At 56.0% G+C, this 16,547-nt stretch overlaps 1 protein-coding gene across 6 annotated transcripts in view; it reads left to right on the forward strand.

Annotated features, from left to right (window-relative positions):
• ST3GAL4 (ST3 beta-galactoside alpha-2,3-sialyltransferase 4) overlaps positions 1–16,547 on the forward strand; it is a 40,278-nt gene that overhangs the window by 3,824 nt on the left and 19,907 nt on the right. Inside the window, exon 1 of one of the 6 annotated variants that reach the window (XM_070399216.1) lies at positions 5,030–5,084. The exons of 2 other annotated variants lie outside the window; for them this stretch is intronic. In XM_070399216.1, the coding sequence (XP_070255317.1) occupies positions 5,076–5,084 (9 nt within the window). In that variant the 5' untranslated portion in view covers positions 5,030–5,075. Of the gene's footprint in view, positions 1–5,029; positions 5,085–5,517; positions 5,537–16,547 lie in introns of those variants that run through there. 3 more of the 6 variants (XM_070399217.1, XM_070399213.1, XM_070399210.1) reach the window with 3 other exon arrangements.

Below are 16,547 nucleotides of genomic sequence, written 5' to 3' on the forward strand. Positions count from 1 at the left end.
GCTTCCATCTGGTCTACCCGCCTGCTCCCCTGCCTATGGACAGGCAGCTAGGCTGCCGCCCACAGGACTGCAGGGCCTCATCCGGCCACCAGGGCAACATGTTGGGCCGGGGGGTGCCCTGTGGGGTCTGAGCACCCACTGGCCAGGCGGCTCCTGGGGCCCGGCATCCCCAGATCCCTGCCAGGCCCGAGCACCTTTGCTCCCTGCGGCTCAAGGCCCCAGAGGCTCCTGGGAGGTTGCTCAGGTCAGGGAGGCCCCGCTGGAAGGGCCAGCAGGAGATAAGTGGGGCCCGAGGCTTGTGCTGGGGACCCTCTGCTTCGGGGCCACGGGAGGGAAGTGAAGCAGGGTGCTCCTGGCGGCAGAGGCCGCTGGACCGAGAGCTGGGACCGGTGAGGATGGAGCCCACTTGGTTTCGTTGGTCCCCAGCAGCTGACAGCACAAGCAGAAACGTCCCACTGAGTCTGATGTAACTGCATCACATGCGCCCTGCCTCCCTGGCCTCCGGATGCGTCCGGGTGAGGTGAGCTGGGCAGGGGCACGCCGGGCACTCGGCCGGGGCACGTGGACGGTCAGGAGCTGGCTTCTGCCCGAGGAAGGGACAGCTCCCGATCACTGCAGAAGGTCAAGCGCAGGCCGGTGACCTTGACGGGGACACTCCGGAGGCATGTGTGGTGTGGACCGGCTTGGGGATGTCTGCATTTTCCCCCCTGCGAGCTTGGCGCGTTAGCCTGAGCTCCCGGAACCTGTCCTGTTCACTGCCATCCTCTCCACGCCTGGAAGGGTGTCTGGCCAGTAATCGCTCAATAAATATTTGTTGATGAATAGATGGAAGATGGAGCTCGGGTTCCTGACTTGTTTTCCCAGTGTCCCTGCTTTACCTGCCCTTTCCCTGGGGCAAAGGAACAGAGTGTCCCTTTGGACAGGTGAGCTGTTTGTCAGAGAAGGCCCCGCCCACTCCCCTTCAGACACTGGAGGGGCCGGCAGGAGGCCCAGGTGGGGCTGGGCGGGAGTCTACCACCAGGGGGGCATGCCCCTCCCACCCACGCTGTGGTCAGCTGGTCACATCCCTGCGCCGGTCACCCCTCCTCAGCCCACCCTTCAGGCCCTTGCACAAACGGGTCCTGACGTCACTTCCTGTCTCGGATATCAGTTCTCTCCTCCTTATTTTGGGCCAAGAAAGGCGCCCTTGGGCATAGAGCCCTCTCCCAGGGGCCCTCTCAGGAGTGACAGCTGGGAAGGAGGGTTCACCCTGTTCTTGCTTCAACCCAGACAGCTCCACTGGTATTCCTTACGAGCTGGATTTCCACCTAAATTCCAGACGAAAGTGGGACAGAGGATTTCTTGGCTTTATTATTCTTCTTTTAAATATATTTTTACTGATTTCAGAGAGGGAGGGAGAGGGAGAGAGAGAGAAACATCAATGATGAGAGAGAATCATGGATCGGCTGCCTCCTGCACGCCCCACACTGGGGATGGAGCCCACAACCTGGCCACGTGCCCTGACCGGGAATCTAACCATGACCTCCTGGTTCAGAGGTCGATGCTCAACCGGCCAGGCCGTTTCTTGGCTTTAAGGCTTGTGTGTGAAAGCCCGCATCTGTCCCAGCAGTACACTGCGCCTCCTCACCTCCTCACCTCTGCAACCACTTCCCCCCAGGGGTGCCCTCAGCATCCGGCCCCTGTTCTCTGAACGCTCCCTGATGACCCAGCACACTGTCCCTTCCTCCTGCACACCCCACTCCTGTGACACGAGCCCCCAGCTGAGCCCAGAGGAGCCATGGAGGCCAGGGTGGAACCACTGGCCAACCACAGACAGGTGGGGGGCAGTGCTGGGGGCGGCGGCCGCCTTCCCAGAGACCGGGTGTGTCCCCTCCCTGGTGGCAGCCTCCACTTCTGAACGAGAGTGTTCAGATGACCCCTCCGTGCCCCGACCCCGTGCTCCACAAATGCTGGCCGTGTGTGTGATGGGACAGGGGATGGAGTGTCCACCCGTTGGGTTCTTACAGCCACCCCGCCTCTCGAGATCACGGTGCACAAATGAAATAGACGTTCAAAGCTGGCAGAGGCCTCAGACCTGCAGGGCAGGACCCGAATGCTCACCGTGCGGCCCTGGCACCTGGCGCCCTGCTGGCACACAGCACCTGCTCAGTCGCTTTCTGTGGAACTCGCTGTTCAAGGTCACAGGGTAGCTCTTCCACCGGGCATCCCACCGGCTGCATCCCACCGCCTGTCCCCATGTCCTTGCTTTCTCTGAGGTCCTGGTGTCACTTACCTGTCCCTTCTCCAGCCCCCGGGGGGCGTGGCTGCCGTGGGACTGGGAACAGTGTCCAGCTGTCCTGCTGCTCCTGGGCTGGCTTTGTGGGGCTGAGAGTGAGCTCGGGGCTGGTCGGGGGTGTGTTTGTAAGGTGGCGGCCGACCCCACAGAGATAGGCTGGGCTGTCGACTCCCTTCTCCTCTTGTCCCCTCTGTGTTGCTTTTCCTCCCTCGCCCCCTCCTCCCCCTCCGCCCCCGCAATCTTTTCCTGGCTCCCTTCCCTTTTCCTCCTTTGATTCAGTCGTCTCTCTTCCTGGGTGTCTGCCTCCTTCATTCCCTTGTCCTGCCCTCTCTCCCCCTCAGCCCTTCCCATCCAAGTTGTCCTGACAGTGGCAGCTGGACTTGGTGGGCGGGGTGGGCGCCATGCAGGGCTCGGGGCTCAGGGCACCTCCTGTTGTGAGCAGCCCCAGAAGTTTCTAGTGAGATGGCTCTTCCAGCAGCTGGGTGTTGGGAAGGGGCACTGCCCACAGCGTGGGAAGCCGTGTGGCCTGCAACGTGGCGCCTGAATCTCCCCGTTCCTGAGACACCTTCCTGGGCAGGAAGCGGGAGCTTGTCCTGCAGCCTGAGGGTCCCCAACAGAGCTGGCCGGCGGGGCTTGCTGGCCTCTGCTCTCTGCCCCCCCCCCCCCGCCCCCCCCCCCCAGAGCTCAGCTCTTGCCCAGAGGTTCCTGCTGGGATGGAGGAGGTGTCTGCTCAGACGCCTCCCAGGTGAGCACACACAGTGTGTCGTGCTTGGGCCGATGGGTCCGTGTGTGTGCGCGTGGGTCGCGTGTGAGCGGACACGGGCGTGCGTCTCTGTGTGGACAAGAACACGGTGCGCTGGTGGGCCCTGCTCCAGCCCAGAGCTCTCTGGTGTCCGTGGCCCTGGCTTTGCTCTGTCCCAGGGCCAGCTGGCCTCCTGCTGGGATCCCACCCAATGGCTGACTGATCCTGGCCACCCATTAGGCTGCCTGGGGGCTCTGGGGCTAGCATTTGCCCCTCCACCCCCCCACATGGAGGCGTGTGGGGCTTCCTGCCTGGCGTCTCAGCCCTGCCAAGGCGGAGGGAATGGGGAACAGCTGCGCTGGCTCGACCCGGCGCTGTATGGATGTGGTTTGACAACAAAGCTCCCTCTGTGTGTTCTCAGGCCCCTTACGTAACGGGCGGGAGACTGGAGGGAGGAGGTGGAGATGGGGACGGAGACACCAGGACGGGTGGCTGGAGGGGACAGGGGCTGGGAGGAGGGGGAGGGGAATGAGAGAGAGAGAGAGGCCACGGAGAGGAAGAGCGGGAAGAGGAGAAAACGTTTCTCTTGACCCTCCCCCCTCCCCCGACTTCCAGCCTCCAGGGTGGGAAGGAGATCAAGTCCAGACCGTCCAACCTTATCTATTGATGCCTTCTTTCCCCTCCTTGTGTCACACCTACCAGCCTGCACATGTGGCGCAGGGTCCAAGAACGGACCCCGGGACCTGGGGGGGGGGTGAGGCCAGATGGGGCTGGGGCCGGGCCTGAGAGCCCATCCTTAGCCCCACCCTGTAACCAAACACATTCTATCAAGATGGGAATCGTTCTTCTCCTTGACTGTTTTTTTTTAATTTATTGATTTTAGTTTATTTATTTAGAGAAAGAGAGAAAGAGACAGACAGACATGGATTGTTGTTCCACTCGCTTATGCATTCATTGGTGGATTCTTGTATGTACCTTGCCCGGGGATCGAACCTGCAACCTTGGCGTACGGGCACGATGCTCTCATCAGCTGAGCAGGGTCCTCCTTTCTTCCTGGTTGTCTGTTCCCTCTTCCCAGGCCCCGGGCCTGGCTCCAGAAGCCCCTCTGGCTACCCCTTCGTAGTGCTGCTGAGCAACCCGCTGCCCCCTCCCTGCACCCTGTTGGGCGGCCTAAGGCCCCTCCTGCTCACTCACTCATTCTCCAGCTCCAGACCCTCGCCCACCCCCTTCAGAGGCCCCTGGGTCCTGGGTCCTGCACTCTCTCCTCCCGCAGCAATCGGACTTTCTCCCCATCACTCTCTCTCCAGAACAGCTGACTGGCAGGCCAGGAGGGCCAGGTGAGCTGGCCGGGCTGCAGCGTGTTCTTGGGGGCGGGCTGTGCCCTGGGCCAGGGCCTCGGTCCCCTCAGCTCCTGGGTGGGAGAACACACACCCGGAAGAGGCCAGGAGGATGGCGGGGCCTCCAGGTGGGGCAGGGCCCTGTGGTGGCTGGGTCTCCTACACTTTCTCGGGGGCTGCTCTTCTCTGTGCCTCAGTTTCTCTGAGCCTCTTCCTTGGAAAGGATTTGATTCGACGCTCAGGGTGGTCCTTGTCCCCAGGCTGCCGTGGATGGACAGGGCGTATCCCTGGGAACTAGGATGGTCCTGAAAGGGCAGTGTGGGGGAGGGGGGCGTGCAGGGCTGCTGGCGACCCCAGGTTCTGGCACGTGGCTTGCCCCCTCGGTTAGATTTATGGTGCCTTCCCAGCGGGTATGCTGTCCACCCGGGCACTGCTCTCTGGAGAGGTGGGGTGAGCGAACCCCGATCTGCTGAACAAGCCCGGACTGGACTGCTCTGTCCCCAGGCCCCGCCCCACCCCGCCCCATCTTGTCCTTCCAACCACCTCCCTGGGTCTGGGTCCTGGGAGGATCTGAAATTGCCAAGGCCTCAAGGCTTGAGCCCGGAAGGTCTGGGCTGAGGCAGGTGGCTGGGGGAGGGCCTAGGGGTTTCCTGGATTTGTGTGGGGTGGGCCAGGGAGACAGTCCCTGCCACCTGGCTCAGGATCAGGTGCCGGACAGGCTATGAGGATGGTGGGTGAGCCTGCGGGGGTCCCGGGCAAGGGTGCCCTGCACTGGGGCAGCACCCTCCACCCACAGCTACAGGCTGCCCCAGGACATTCCCCCGCCCCCCCCCCGCCCCCCCGGGACACCCCTGGGAGGCAGTGTCTCCACACCTCTGCTTCCTCTCCACCACAGCCCACCACCCCATGTGCTCTTCCTGGGAGCCGGGCGGGGCGGGGCTGGGCAGAGGGCTTCCCTTTACCCACCTTGGCGAGGAGATCCCCGCTGGGCTGGCTTAGCCACTCCCAGTGCCTCTGGACGCTCCAGGCTCCTGGCTGGTAGCTCCAGGGACCTGCAGCCTCACAAACAAAGTCTGCTGGAGCCCGAGCTGATGGTTGAGGAGCCCGGTGGGCAGTGCCCTGCGCCGAGGGATGGGGGAAGAGAGCGCCCCGGCCGAGGGGGTCCAGCAGCCCCCAGAAGCCGTATGTTGGGAGTAGGGGTGGGAGGCACGTGTGTGCAGCGGTTACCACGTTCCTGGGTTTCCCGTGTTTGTTTTGGGGTGCACGCTTGTGCTGGAGGGAGGATTGGTGTGTTTGTGCAGAGCTGGTAGGTTCTGGATGCTGGGAGGGTCTGAGGGGCCCTCAGCCAGGGCTGCCTGAGAAGGGGCTGTGGGTGGGTGGGGCTCCTCATTGCGACGTAGGGGCTGGGTGCGCCCGGGACAGAAGGGGCCTGCATCAGTTCTGATAACATGAGCCTCAGCCAGCTCCAGCCAGCCTTCCCCCTGCCCTGCCCTGGGCCCTGGGTGCAGCCCAGAGGGTGTGCGGGTCCCTGGCAGGACGCAGCCACCCATTCTTCCCCTGGTCCTAAGCTTTACTTGGAAGAGCGCTCAGATGCAGCCGGCTCGCTGGAAAGCCTTCCTGATGTGACACGAGCTCAGAAGGGCCTCTTTTAGTGGCTTCTCTGTTCCCAGGGACCGGCTGCTGCAGGAAATGGAGGTCTTGATTCCCCTTTCTTATGGTTTCATTTCTCTTCTAGGTACCCCACCCACCCCGCCGCCCCCACCCACATGCACAGCACCCCCTTTTCCTGTTCTCCCCCTCAGCAGTCCTCACCGGGTTGGACGCCCCCCTAGGCACTCGGGAGTGGACCCTCCACTGCTGATGCCCTGAGACCTCTTTGTTCCAGAATCACCACTGCAGGCAGTGGTCCCGCGGGGCTGGGCACAGGTCCCGGGTGGAAGGGGGAGGTTTCCGTCTGCAGAAGTGAGGGTCCCTGTGGGAGCGAGGGGCCGGGGAGGGGTTTCTGTGTGGTAGCCAGCTCTGCAGCGACTCGGGGCCGCACGTGGCCCTGCAGTGCCCCTGCTCTGGAGGGAGAACCTCGCTAGCAGAGGGGACCTCGCTCTGGGAAGGGGGCACTGCTCAGAGGAAGAGGGGCTGCCCCTGGAGCCCAGGGGGGCAGTGCCCTGCACCCCAGGAGCTGGAAGAGGGGTGCTGCTCAGCGGAGGGGCACAGCTCTGCCCTGGCTGAGGATCTGTGCCAAGCCCTGTTGGTTGTCTCCAATGTGGCTTCCCCCTGCCCTCCCCCTGCATGCTCCTCCCCCTTCAGCGTGTTCCCCGAGCCTGGCTGGGCTGTGGGACCTGGGCTTCGTGCAGGAGCTGGCAGTGCCCCTCCTCTCCCTGGGCAGCTGCGTGTGTCCCGTGTGTCCTGTGGCGTGTGGCGTGTGGTGTGTGGCGTGGCCCCAGGGTGCCAGGAGGAGAGGTGAGTGTGGTTGCGGTCATGGGAGCAAGTGGGAGCGGTGGTGGCAGACCCCTCCTTTGCTGGCACGGGCAGAACGTGAGGGGACAGGGGCAGCCACGCACTGGGGAGGCCTTGGCCAGCACCCCTCTCCTTCAGGGCCTGGGCCGAGTGAGGGCTCTGGACTGAGGCTGTGCCTTGTCAATCCGGGGATGTGTTTAGAGGCTCACATACCTCCCAGAAGTCCCTCCTGCCCCCTGCGTTTCTCAGACGAGGGATCTGTGTGGCCAAGAGGCCGACAAGCTTGTCAGGTCACCCAGCCCGGACGGCTCACCCTGGACCCCTGGGTGGCAGAGTGCAGAGGTGCTGAGCCGAGCGGGCCGCTGGGCTCCTTCATCCCTGGCCCCGCCACTTCCCAGCTGTCCGACCTGGGGACCCTTAGTTTAATCTCTCCGTCCTCCGTTTCCTCTTCTGTTAATCAGAATAAAATGGACGGGGCCCCACAGTGTTTTACAAATGGATGCGATCAGGCACGGTGGCTGCAGGCCAGCCCTGGAGTCTTAACCGTGAGCGCACAGAGCCTCTCCTCTTTGGAGACCCCCCTCCTCCCCCCCCCCCCCCCGCCCCGATTTCTCCTGGGACCTTGGTGATGTCCAGGCTCCATCCAGGGTTGCCTGTGATGCCCTCCATCACCTGGCCCTAGTGGCCTCCCTGGTGCCACTGAGCAACCCAGCAAGGGCAGGTGTGGTTTCCGTGGAATTGACTCTGACCCTTTGGCGTTCAGTCTGATCGGCCTTCTTCTTTTTTTTTTTTTTTTTTTAATTGTTTTGTTGCTTAAAGTATTACAAAGAGTATTACATATGTCTCCTTTCTTTCCCCCCCCGCCCTTGACAATCCCCTGGCCTCCCCGACCCCCCAGTGTCTTATGTCCATTGGTTATGCTTATATGCATCGATCGGCCTTCTTTCTGTTCCTCACACCCAGCAAAGCCTCAGGGTCTTCACTCTTCTCCGTGTGGGGAACCTTCTTCCCCGCCCCCCCCCTCACCCCCCAGCCCCCCCAGCATCTTTGCTTGCCTCCTTTCCCCCAGGCCTGACAGAACCGGGGGAGCCCGCTGCCCAGCAAACCCTGCTCCGCTGTGTATTGGCCTCATCACAAAGACCATTGTCACATGAAATTACTCACTTATTTGCTTGCCACCGCTCCCTCCCCGCCCAGGTGTACATGGCAGGAACGGGGCCTGTTTCTGTGTTTACCCCTGTGGTGCAGGGCCTGAGAGAGCGCCCCGCATGCAGCAGGCCACAGTCCCCGTCCGCTCTGCTCCCTGCTCACTGTCCCACGAGGCCCGGGAGCCCCAGCCCACCACCCTGGGGCAGGGCTGTTCTTCAAAATGAGGAGCAGGTAGAGGAGGAGGGGGGTGCCCCCCCCTGTGGCTGTCCTGGACCCACACAGGTTAGTGCCTGGGGTGACTTCACTTAGTTGACTGGCTGCCCTAGATTTAGTATGTAGATAAAGATGAGCCAGAGGGTCAGAGTCAATTCCACAGAAACCACACCTGCCCTTGCTGGTTTGCCCAGGGATTAGATTGTTGGCCCACACAGACTGAAGGGTCACGGGTTCAATTTCCAGTCAAGGGCACGAACCTTGCTTGCAGGTTCCATCTCCGGCCTGAGTTGGGGTTTGTGCAGGAGGCAACCCGTGCATGTGATGTATCTCTTTTACATCAATTCCTCTTCTCTCTCTCTTTCCTCCCCCTCCTCCTCCCCCTCCTCCTCCTCTTCCTCCTCCTCCTCCTCCTCCTCCTCCTCCCTCCCTCCCTCCCTTCCACTGTCGGGGCGGGGGGTGGGGGAGATATCTTTGTGAGTTTCCCCAGGCAGCTTCTAGAATGTCCTATCCCCACCCCTCCTCCTCCCCTCCCCTTGGCCTCCCCCTCCCCCCCATCTGCGTACACCTAGATTTTTGCACTGGGCTGTTTTTGTTTTTTTAAGCTTTTAAAAAATGTATTTGTATCCATTTCAGAGAAGAAGGGAGAGGAAAAGAGAGATAGAAACATCCATGAGAGAGAATCATTGATCAGCTGCCTCCTGCACGCCCCCTACTGGGGATGGAGCCTGAAACCCAGGCATGTGCCCGGACTGAGAATGGAACTGTGACCTCCTGGTTCATAGATCGATGCTCAACCCCTGAGCCGCACGGGCCGGGCCGGGCGCACTGGGCTGTTTTTAACTTGGCGAGAGGAGGGCGGATTAGACTGCTCTGCTCCAAGATGTGTTGCCAGCAGCTCCGACAGAGCTTTCCTATAAAGCAGAATTGGTGACCCTGTGGTGGGGCAGGCACAGTGTGCTCAACTGTGTGCACCTGTGCCGGGCGGCTCCCCTGCCCCCGTCCTCTGCCTATGGATCGCGACACGAAGAGACCAGCCCGTGCCACCTGGATCTGAGGGGCAGTTGATCCTTCCACTTCCCCCTGATCACCATCCTGGGAGCTCCTCTTACCCTCATGCCCAACAGTTGTATCCCCATTGGACCCCACAGAAAACCCCAGACCTGACAGGTGAGGGTCTGGCACTGGCACAGCGAGCGAGGGCTTGCTCAGAACTGAAGTCCCCAGTGTATTCCTCTTCCTTCTTCTTCTTCTTCTTCTCTTTTTAGCGTGTTTTTAGTTGAAAGTGTGCCACACCCCCCAGTTTAAAAAGTTAAACACACAAAAGGGCGTATGATAACAAGAGATGGTCTCTTCCATTCCAGACCCCTGTCCCCAGGGATTCCTTTGGGAGAGGTAACCCCCTTGGTTTTTTTTCTGCATCCTCCCAGATAACCCACTGATGGACAGACTATCCACGTATGCATGTCAGTCTCTCCTTAAGGGCACATGGGGAGCCCAGCTGCTAGGGCTTGAGCCCCAACGTGGGGCATGCAGGAGGCAGCTGATTAATGATTCTCTCTCATCCTTGATGTCTCTCTCTCTCTCCTTTCCTCTCTGAAATCAGTAAAAATGTATTTTTAAAAATCTTAAAATAAAAAAGAGCACATGTGGGGGTGCACAGAGCGTTGCTTTCCACCTGCCTTTTAGAAATCAAGAGTGTACTTTGGAGACCATGTGACCGCAGCCTGCCTGCATTTGCATCCCCTTCTTCACATTTGCATCAGGGCCCGTGTCTGGGCCTTGATGGCCTAAGCAGGTTTCTGCACATATTTCCAAGTTGTGTCCGCCTTTCGCTGTTACACATAGGGCTGCTGTCAAGATCTTGATAGAGAAATCTGTGCACATGTAAGGAAACTTTTCCATGGGATCCACTTCCAGCCACGGAATTCCCAGGCCAGGGCGGGTTTGGGGGAGATAATGCCAAATCGCCCCCCGAAAGGTTGCCGGGTTGCACTTCCGCCAGGCCTGGCGCCCCAGCTCCGGCGGCAGCGTGGGGTCTGGCCTCTGGGACGTGGCGGTTAAGGGTGAGCAATGGTGTCTCTATCCCTCGGGGATTTTCCAGTGTAGATGAATATCTTTCCCTATGTCCTGTTACATTTACCATAAGTTGTGTATTCGTGTCCTTGGCCAGTTTTTATTGATTTGAACATTATAAGTGAAGGGAATGAATTAGTCTGTTACACACACATTGGGGATATTTCCTCCTTTTTCCATTTGTCTTTGATCTGTGCCCTCTCCCTTTCCCTGGTGTGTATTTTTATGTGGCCGAAGATATCAATTTTTTCTTTTATAGCCTCTGAATTTTTTTCTGAAAAGTAATCTAACAGGCGCCCCATCCTAATCAGTCACATTTAACAGATGTGCACATTTCCCCATATGAAATTCTCCCAAGTATATCTATACTAATAAAAGAGTAATATGCTAATTAGACCGGGAGACCTTCCAGACATCCTTCCGGAAAAAGCCATGGTGGCGAGGCCAAGGCAGAGGCAGTTAGGGGCAATCAGGCCGGCAGGGGAGGGCAGTTAGGGGGATCAGGCTGGCAGAGGAGGGCAGTTGGGAGCCACCAGGCTGGCAGGGGAGGGCAGTTGGGGGCAATCAGGCTGGCAGGTAGAGGCAGTTAGAGGTGATCAGGCAGGCAGGCAGAGAGGTCAGGGACGATCAGGCAGGCAGGTGAGCAGTTAGGAGCCAGTGGTCCCAGATTGCTAGAGGGATGTCCGATTGGAGAGGGTGCAGGCTGGACTGAGGGACTGCCATGCATGAATTTTGTGCACCGGGCCACTCGTACTAGTTAGTATATAGAACTAAAAAGCCTTGCCCCTATAGCCTATCCTGTTCTCAGTCTTCCTAGGATGTACTGCTTCAATTTGGAAGCACCTTATGTTTTATTATCTTAAACACACAGTGTTTACACATGTACACATGCACACAAAACAGTGCTGCCTCGCCACACACACTCGGAATTATTTTGTAGGTGTCTAACTTTTAAGTACAGCCATGTGCTGCTTCACGACAGGGAATGTTCTGACAAAGGCATCGTTAGGCTGTTTCGTCGTGTGAGCAGCATACCTAGGATATATGGTGTTTGCTTCTGGGCTGCAAACTGTACTGCAGTGGTTCCCAGCGTGGGGCACATGCCCCACGGGGGAGGGGGCAATTTGATTTTTAAGGGGGGCAATTCGAGAATGAGTTATTAACAGTGTATTGCTTGCATTTCCTATGGTTCTAGGGGCCTCATATACAGTCTATACATATACATTGTGACATATGTATACATTTCAGTTCTCCTATGTTTTGAAACCTTATTTGCTGTTTTTTCATATCACTTCATATTATTATTATTTTTAACAATTTCTTAGTGATTTCTTCCTCAGGACTTCAACTGTCCTTTGGTTCTTTTATTTTTCTCTTTCATGGGTGGCATGTTCTTTGGAAGCTTGTTTAGACCAAGTTAATGCCCTTTTAGGCTTCCTCCACGTGAGTAGGAGTTCACTTTTTTACTAATAAGAATTCTATGTCACAGGGGGGTGGGCATCAGGATTTTAGAGATGCTTAGGTGGGGCCTGGCCCAAAAAAGGTTGGGAACCACTGCTGTACAGCATCTTACTGTACAAAACAACAGGAGATTAAATCAAGCACATGAGACAATGATGCAATCCTAAGATGCTGGAACCACCAGATAACTGAGGCTGCTGCCCACAAAATGCAGCACACTGTTCTCCAGCAAACTTTTTTTAAATATATAAACAGACAGAAAATATACTATAGTAAATAGTCATTTAAAAATTTTTTTTTTAATTGATTTCAGAGAGGAAGGGAGAGGGAAAGAGAGAGAGAAACATCAATGATGAGAGTGAATCATTGATTGGCTGCCTCCGACACACCCCACACTGGAGTTCGAGCCTGCACCCCGGCATGTGCCCTGACTGGGAATCGAACCCGGACCTCCTGGCACTCAGCCACTGAGCCACACCAGCAGGGCAGTAGTTATTTATCGTGATGGTGCGCTGCACATAATTGCACGTGCAGTACTTTTATATGACTGGCAGTACAATAGCTCTGTTTACACCAGCATCACCTCACACACGTGAGTAACGCGTTGTGCTGTGCTGGTAGATGGCTGTGATGTCACTAGGTGAGAGGAACTCTTCAGCGCCATTATAATCTGATGGGATCACGGTTGTATGTGTTGGCCGAAGGGTCGAAAAGTCGTCATGCGTTGCATGGCTGTAATGGATCCATGCTGGTGTGTCTGTTTGCAACACTTTGGAAGATGGACATCTTGTTTCGGGCTGACCCAACTTGATACATATGGAGTGATTTCTTCCCTTTAAATGGCTATATAATAGTCAGTTGTGTGAATGTGCCACAGTTTATTCAGCCACCCCTCCTGGACACGTAAGACATGTCCATTCTGTCCTGTGCCCCTGTGCCCCAGTGCTGTGACAGACATCCTGAACGGGGGCACACATACAGGGGTGAGTACTCTGGGCTGTGCCTGCACGTGGAATTGCTGGATGGTAAAGTGTGCAAACCTCAGCCCTACGAGGCATTGTGAAGTGCCCTTCCCAGCCTTTAACCAGCGGTTCTCAACCTGTGGGTCGCGACCCCTTTGGTGGTCGAACGACCCTTTGACAGGGGTCGCCTGAGACCATCCTGCATATCAGATATTTACATGACGATTCATAACAGTAGCAACATGACAGTTAGGAAGTAGCAACGAAAATAATTTTATGGTTGGGTCACAACATGAGGAACTGTATTAAAAAGGGCCAGAAGGTTGAGAACCACTGCTAGATCCATGAACTCCTGCCAGCAACAGGCAAGAAATGACACATCCGGTTTCATCTGCCTTCCCTGGTCGCGAGAGAGTTTGAACGACTTTTTGCAGTTCCCAGATTTTATTTAATTAAAAAAAAAATCCATTCAGACATGTCTAGCAAAGAACATGTTAGTAATCAGAGTCGTTTTAAAATCATGTATACATCCCTGGTCCATGAGAAAATGTTGAACATGGTAGTACTCTGATTGGAAAACTAGATACACTGAGAAGGATATATCAAACTATTACTGATGAGTTAGCTTCGTTACAGCTGGGAAAGTGGGAAGATAAATTTTGCTTGGGGTATAAATGAAAATATTAAACTTAAGATAATGCAGTAGTGCCCATACATTCACCATTTCTCTGTATTTTTCTTGAGTTCATGTTTTATGATATTGATTTTTAAGATCCTATTTTTCCGTTACGGTTTCCATTCGGTATTGTTTTGTATTAGTTTCAGGTGTATCACCCAGTGGTTAGAGTCTATCTTATCCTTCAGACTTAACCTTTGGACTATCTTATCCTTTACAAGTCCCCACCTGGCCCCCTGCATAGTTGTTACAATATTATTGACTGTATTCCTTGCGCTATACTTTACATCCTGTGGCTATTTTGTAACAACCGGTCTGTACTTCTTCATTCCTGCACTCCCCCCACCCCCTGTGGACATCTTTTCATATTCCTTTGGTGTTTGAGTTTAATCTGAGAATAACCTTTTCCTGTCCTTTATGTTCGTTGGTTCCTTGGTCTTTTATGGATTGGAAGGCGTTCTGGTTTATCCAAGTATCTGATGAGTATACGCCTGGTGTCAGACTTCCAAGGCCAGACCTCTTACCCACCGCCCCACGGTCCCTGCCTGTGGCCGACCAGCTTTGAGGTCATCTCTTCTGCGACGGGAAACTGCCCAGGAGAGGGGTCCCGATCGGGGGCCTGGGCACGGTCTCTAGGAGATGCGGCCCTGGGAAAGAGAGGAAGGGACTTCTCCAGGGTGGCCTCTTCCCTCTCCCCACGACAGCATGCGCCCTGAGTCTGGCCCGTTCCTCCGGGTCCGCCTTAGTGCCCCCCTCTCTCCCTGGGCAGCCGTGTGCGTCTTGTGCAGTGTGTGCATTGGCCCCAGCTGCCAGGAGGGGAGGGGCGTGCCGGTCAGCCATTGTCATGGCTGGACTTGCCCTTGTCATTCTTACTACGATTATAAGGTCCTTCAGCAATATTTACTTGAAAAAATAAATAAAGGTTTATTCTTTATAGGACCTGGAACTAACACTGCACAGCTGGGGCCACGCAGCGAGGCTGTGGGGTTGGGGTGGGGAGACCCGGCCTGGGGGTTCTGCTTTGATTGGGGTTGAAGGTTGTCAACATGAGAAACATTTGCACCTGCACCTTATTTTATGCGATCAAAGGAGGAGGCGTAAGGGAATTACGTGAAATCCATTGGCGATAGATTAGGGAGGCGGGAGGAACCAAAGCAGGGAAGGCTCTGGGGGTGGGATATAGACTAAGGCAACCCCAGTGGGTTTAGCTCAGTGGATAGAGCGTCAGCCTGCGGGCTGAAGGGTCTCGGGTTCGATTCCGGTCAAGGGCGCATGCCCCGGTTGCAGGCTCGATCCCCAGTGGGGGGTGTGCAGGAGGCAGCCGATCCGAGGTTCTCTCTTATCATTGATGTTTCTATCTCTCTCTCCCTCTCCCTTCCTCTCTGAAATCAATAAAAATATATTTTTAAAAAAGAAGAGTAAGGCGAGAGACACATACTTCTTTTACGTTGGTGGGTACAGGATAGTTAGCAGGCGACACGAACAGTGAGGGCTTTGTGGTCTCTGCTCCGGTGCAGTGAGGGGTCCAGTAAAGGTTTCCTGTTGATCGTATCTCTGCAGGAGTATTTGTGGGGGCTGGGAGTTTTCAGCCTTGGAGGCACTATTTCCCATAGTAATTTTAGTCCTTTTGGGGTTCTGCAGAGTCCGAACAAGTTTTTAGGAATATTGTGTGGTGGGTTAAAGTGCACGGCTTATGGACTGAGCTCCAAGGGGCTGTCACCTCCAGGGTCACATCAAACCCTTTTTATGTTGTTGCTGTTAATCCTCATCCCCTTGAGGATATTTTTCCATTGTTTTTTTTTTTTTTTTAGAGAGAGTGGAGAGAGAGAGAAAGAGAGAGAGAAACATCAATGTGAGAGAGACACATCGTTTGGTTGCCTCCCACACAGGGATTGAGCCTGCCATTGAGCTACGAGCCTTTAACCAGAACTGAACCCGGGACCCTTTAGTCCTCGGGCCGACGACGCTGTATCCACTGAGCCAAACCGGCTAGGGCTCATCCAACCCTGTTACACGCCTGGGTTTCTCTCCCCAGCTGTCTAATAGAGCCGAGAGGACTCGGAGCGCCTGGTAACCAACCTTTATATGCACATCCCCAGAGGAGTCGATCATGTCACTACAGTTGAGTTGGAATCCCCTCTGGGCTCCTGCACATCTGGAGGAATACCCTCTGACACCCCCACAGAGAGTCTCAGTCGCCTGATAATACCCGAGATTCGAGTTGGAGGGAGGAGGTCCCCCTTATCTCCGGAGCCCAGTGAGTTCAGGCTCTTACTTATTTACTCAGCAAAAGGTTTTGTTCAGACTCTCAGCAAGCAGTTCCAACTGAAAGCCAACGTTAAAAACCAGCCGCTCATTTTCCTCCTGGCCTGGGTTCTCTCAACCCTTCACCAGGAACTCCACGTCAAGGATTTTTTTTTCTTTTTTTTAACAGCTTCAATAAAGTTGGGCCTCTTATCTTAAAAGAAGGAGATTCGGGATTCTGAGAAAAATTCACCCAAGCTCCCCCGAAGCAAAGCAGGGAGCGGGTGGGGCACGGTGGGCCCCTGCGGGCGCCTTGCAGGTGGTCCTGGGCCCACCAGGTGGTCCTGGGTGGGCATCTCTGGAATCTTGCCCCGCGACACCAAGTAAACGTCAACGTCAGAAACCTTTGAGCCTGTAAAGGATTTTTATGAGTTCGTGTGAGCCAAACGGGTAACCATGGCCTGGACATAAAATCTCCAGGAGCTGCTGCGGAGAGTGGCAGTTTTGCACCTTCTCTTATGCATCACCATCAAAGGAAGAGGCAGAGGGGGGTTCTGTGAGATCCGTTGGTGATAAATGAGGGAGGCGGGAGAGAGCATAGCCAGGCAGGCGGGGACCTCTCTGGGATTGGGTAAGAAGTAAACTGGATATAAGGGGGCGCTTCATTGACAGGGGGGTGGTTGTAGGAGAGTTAAGACAGTTAACAATTAACACCGCAGCAATTGCAATGAGGGGTTTTGTGGTCTCTGCTCTGGTGCGGTTGGTGCCCTGAAGGTTCTGGGAAAAGGAAATTACCCAGCATTCCAAAGGCGTGTTATCTTAGATGCAAAAAGGCTACAGACAGGCTCCTTGAAGGTAGAGATGCACCTTTGTCAGGGAAGAGACTGCCCTAGGACATGACGACCCGCCAGGACTCGCCCTTAGTCGGGAATTTTTATGTCCAGACCATCCTACGTGG

Source organism: Myotis yumanensis, unplaced genomic scaffold (assembly GCF_028538775.1).
Source record: "Myotis yumanensis isolate MYYU_CA2020_CCGP unplaced genomic scaffold, mMyoYum1.0.hap1 SCAF_19, whole genome shotgun sequence".
Classification (NCBI taxonomy): Eukaryota; Metazoa; Chordata; class Mammalia; order Chiroptera; family Vespertilionidae; genus Myotis; species Myotis yumanensis.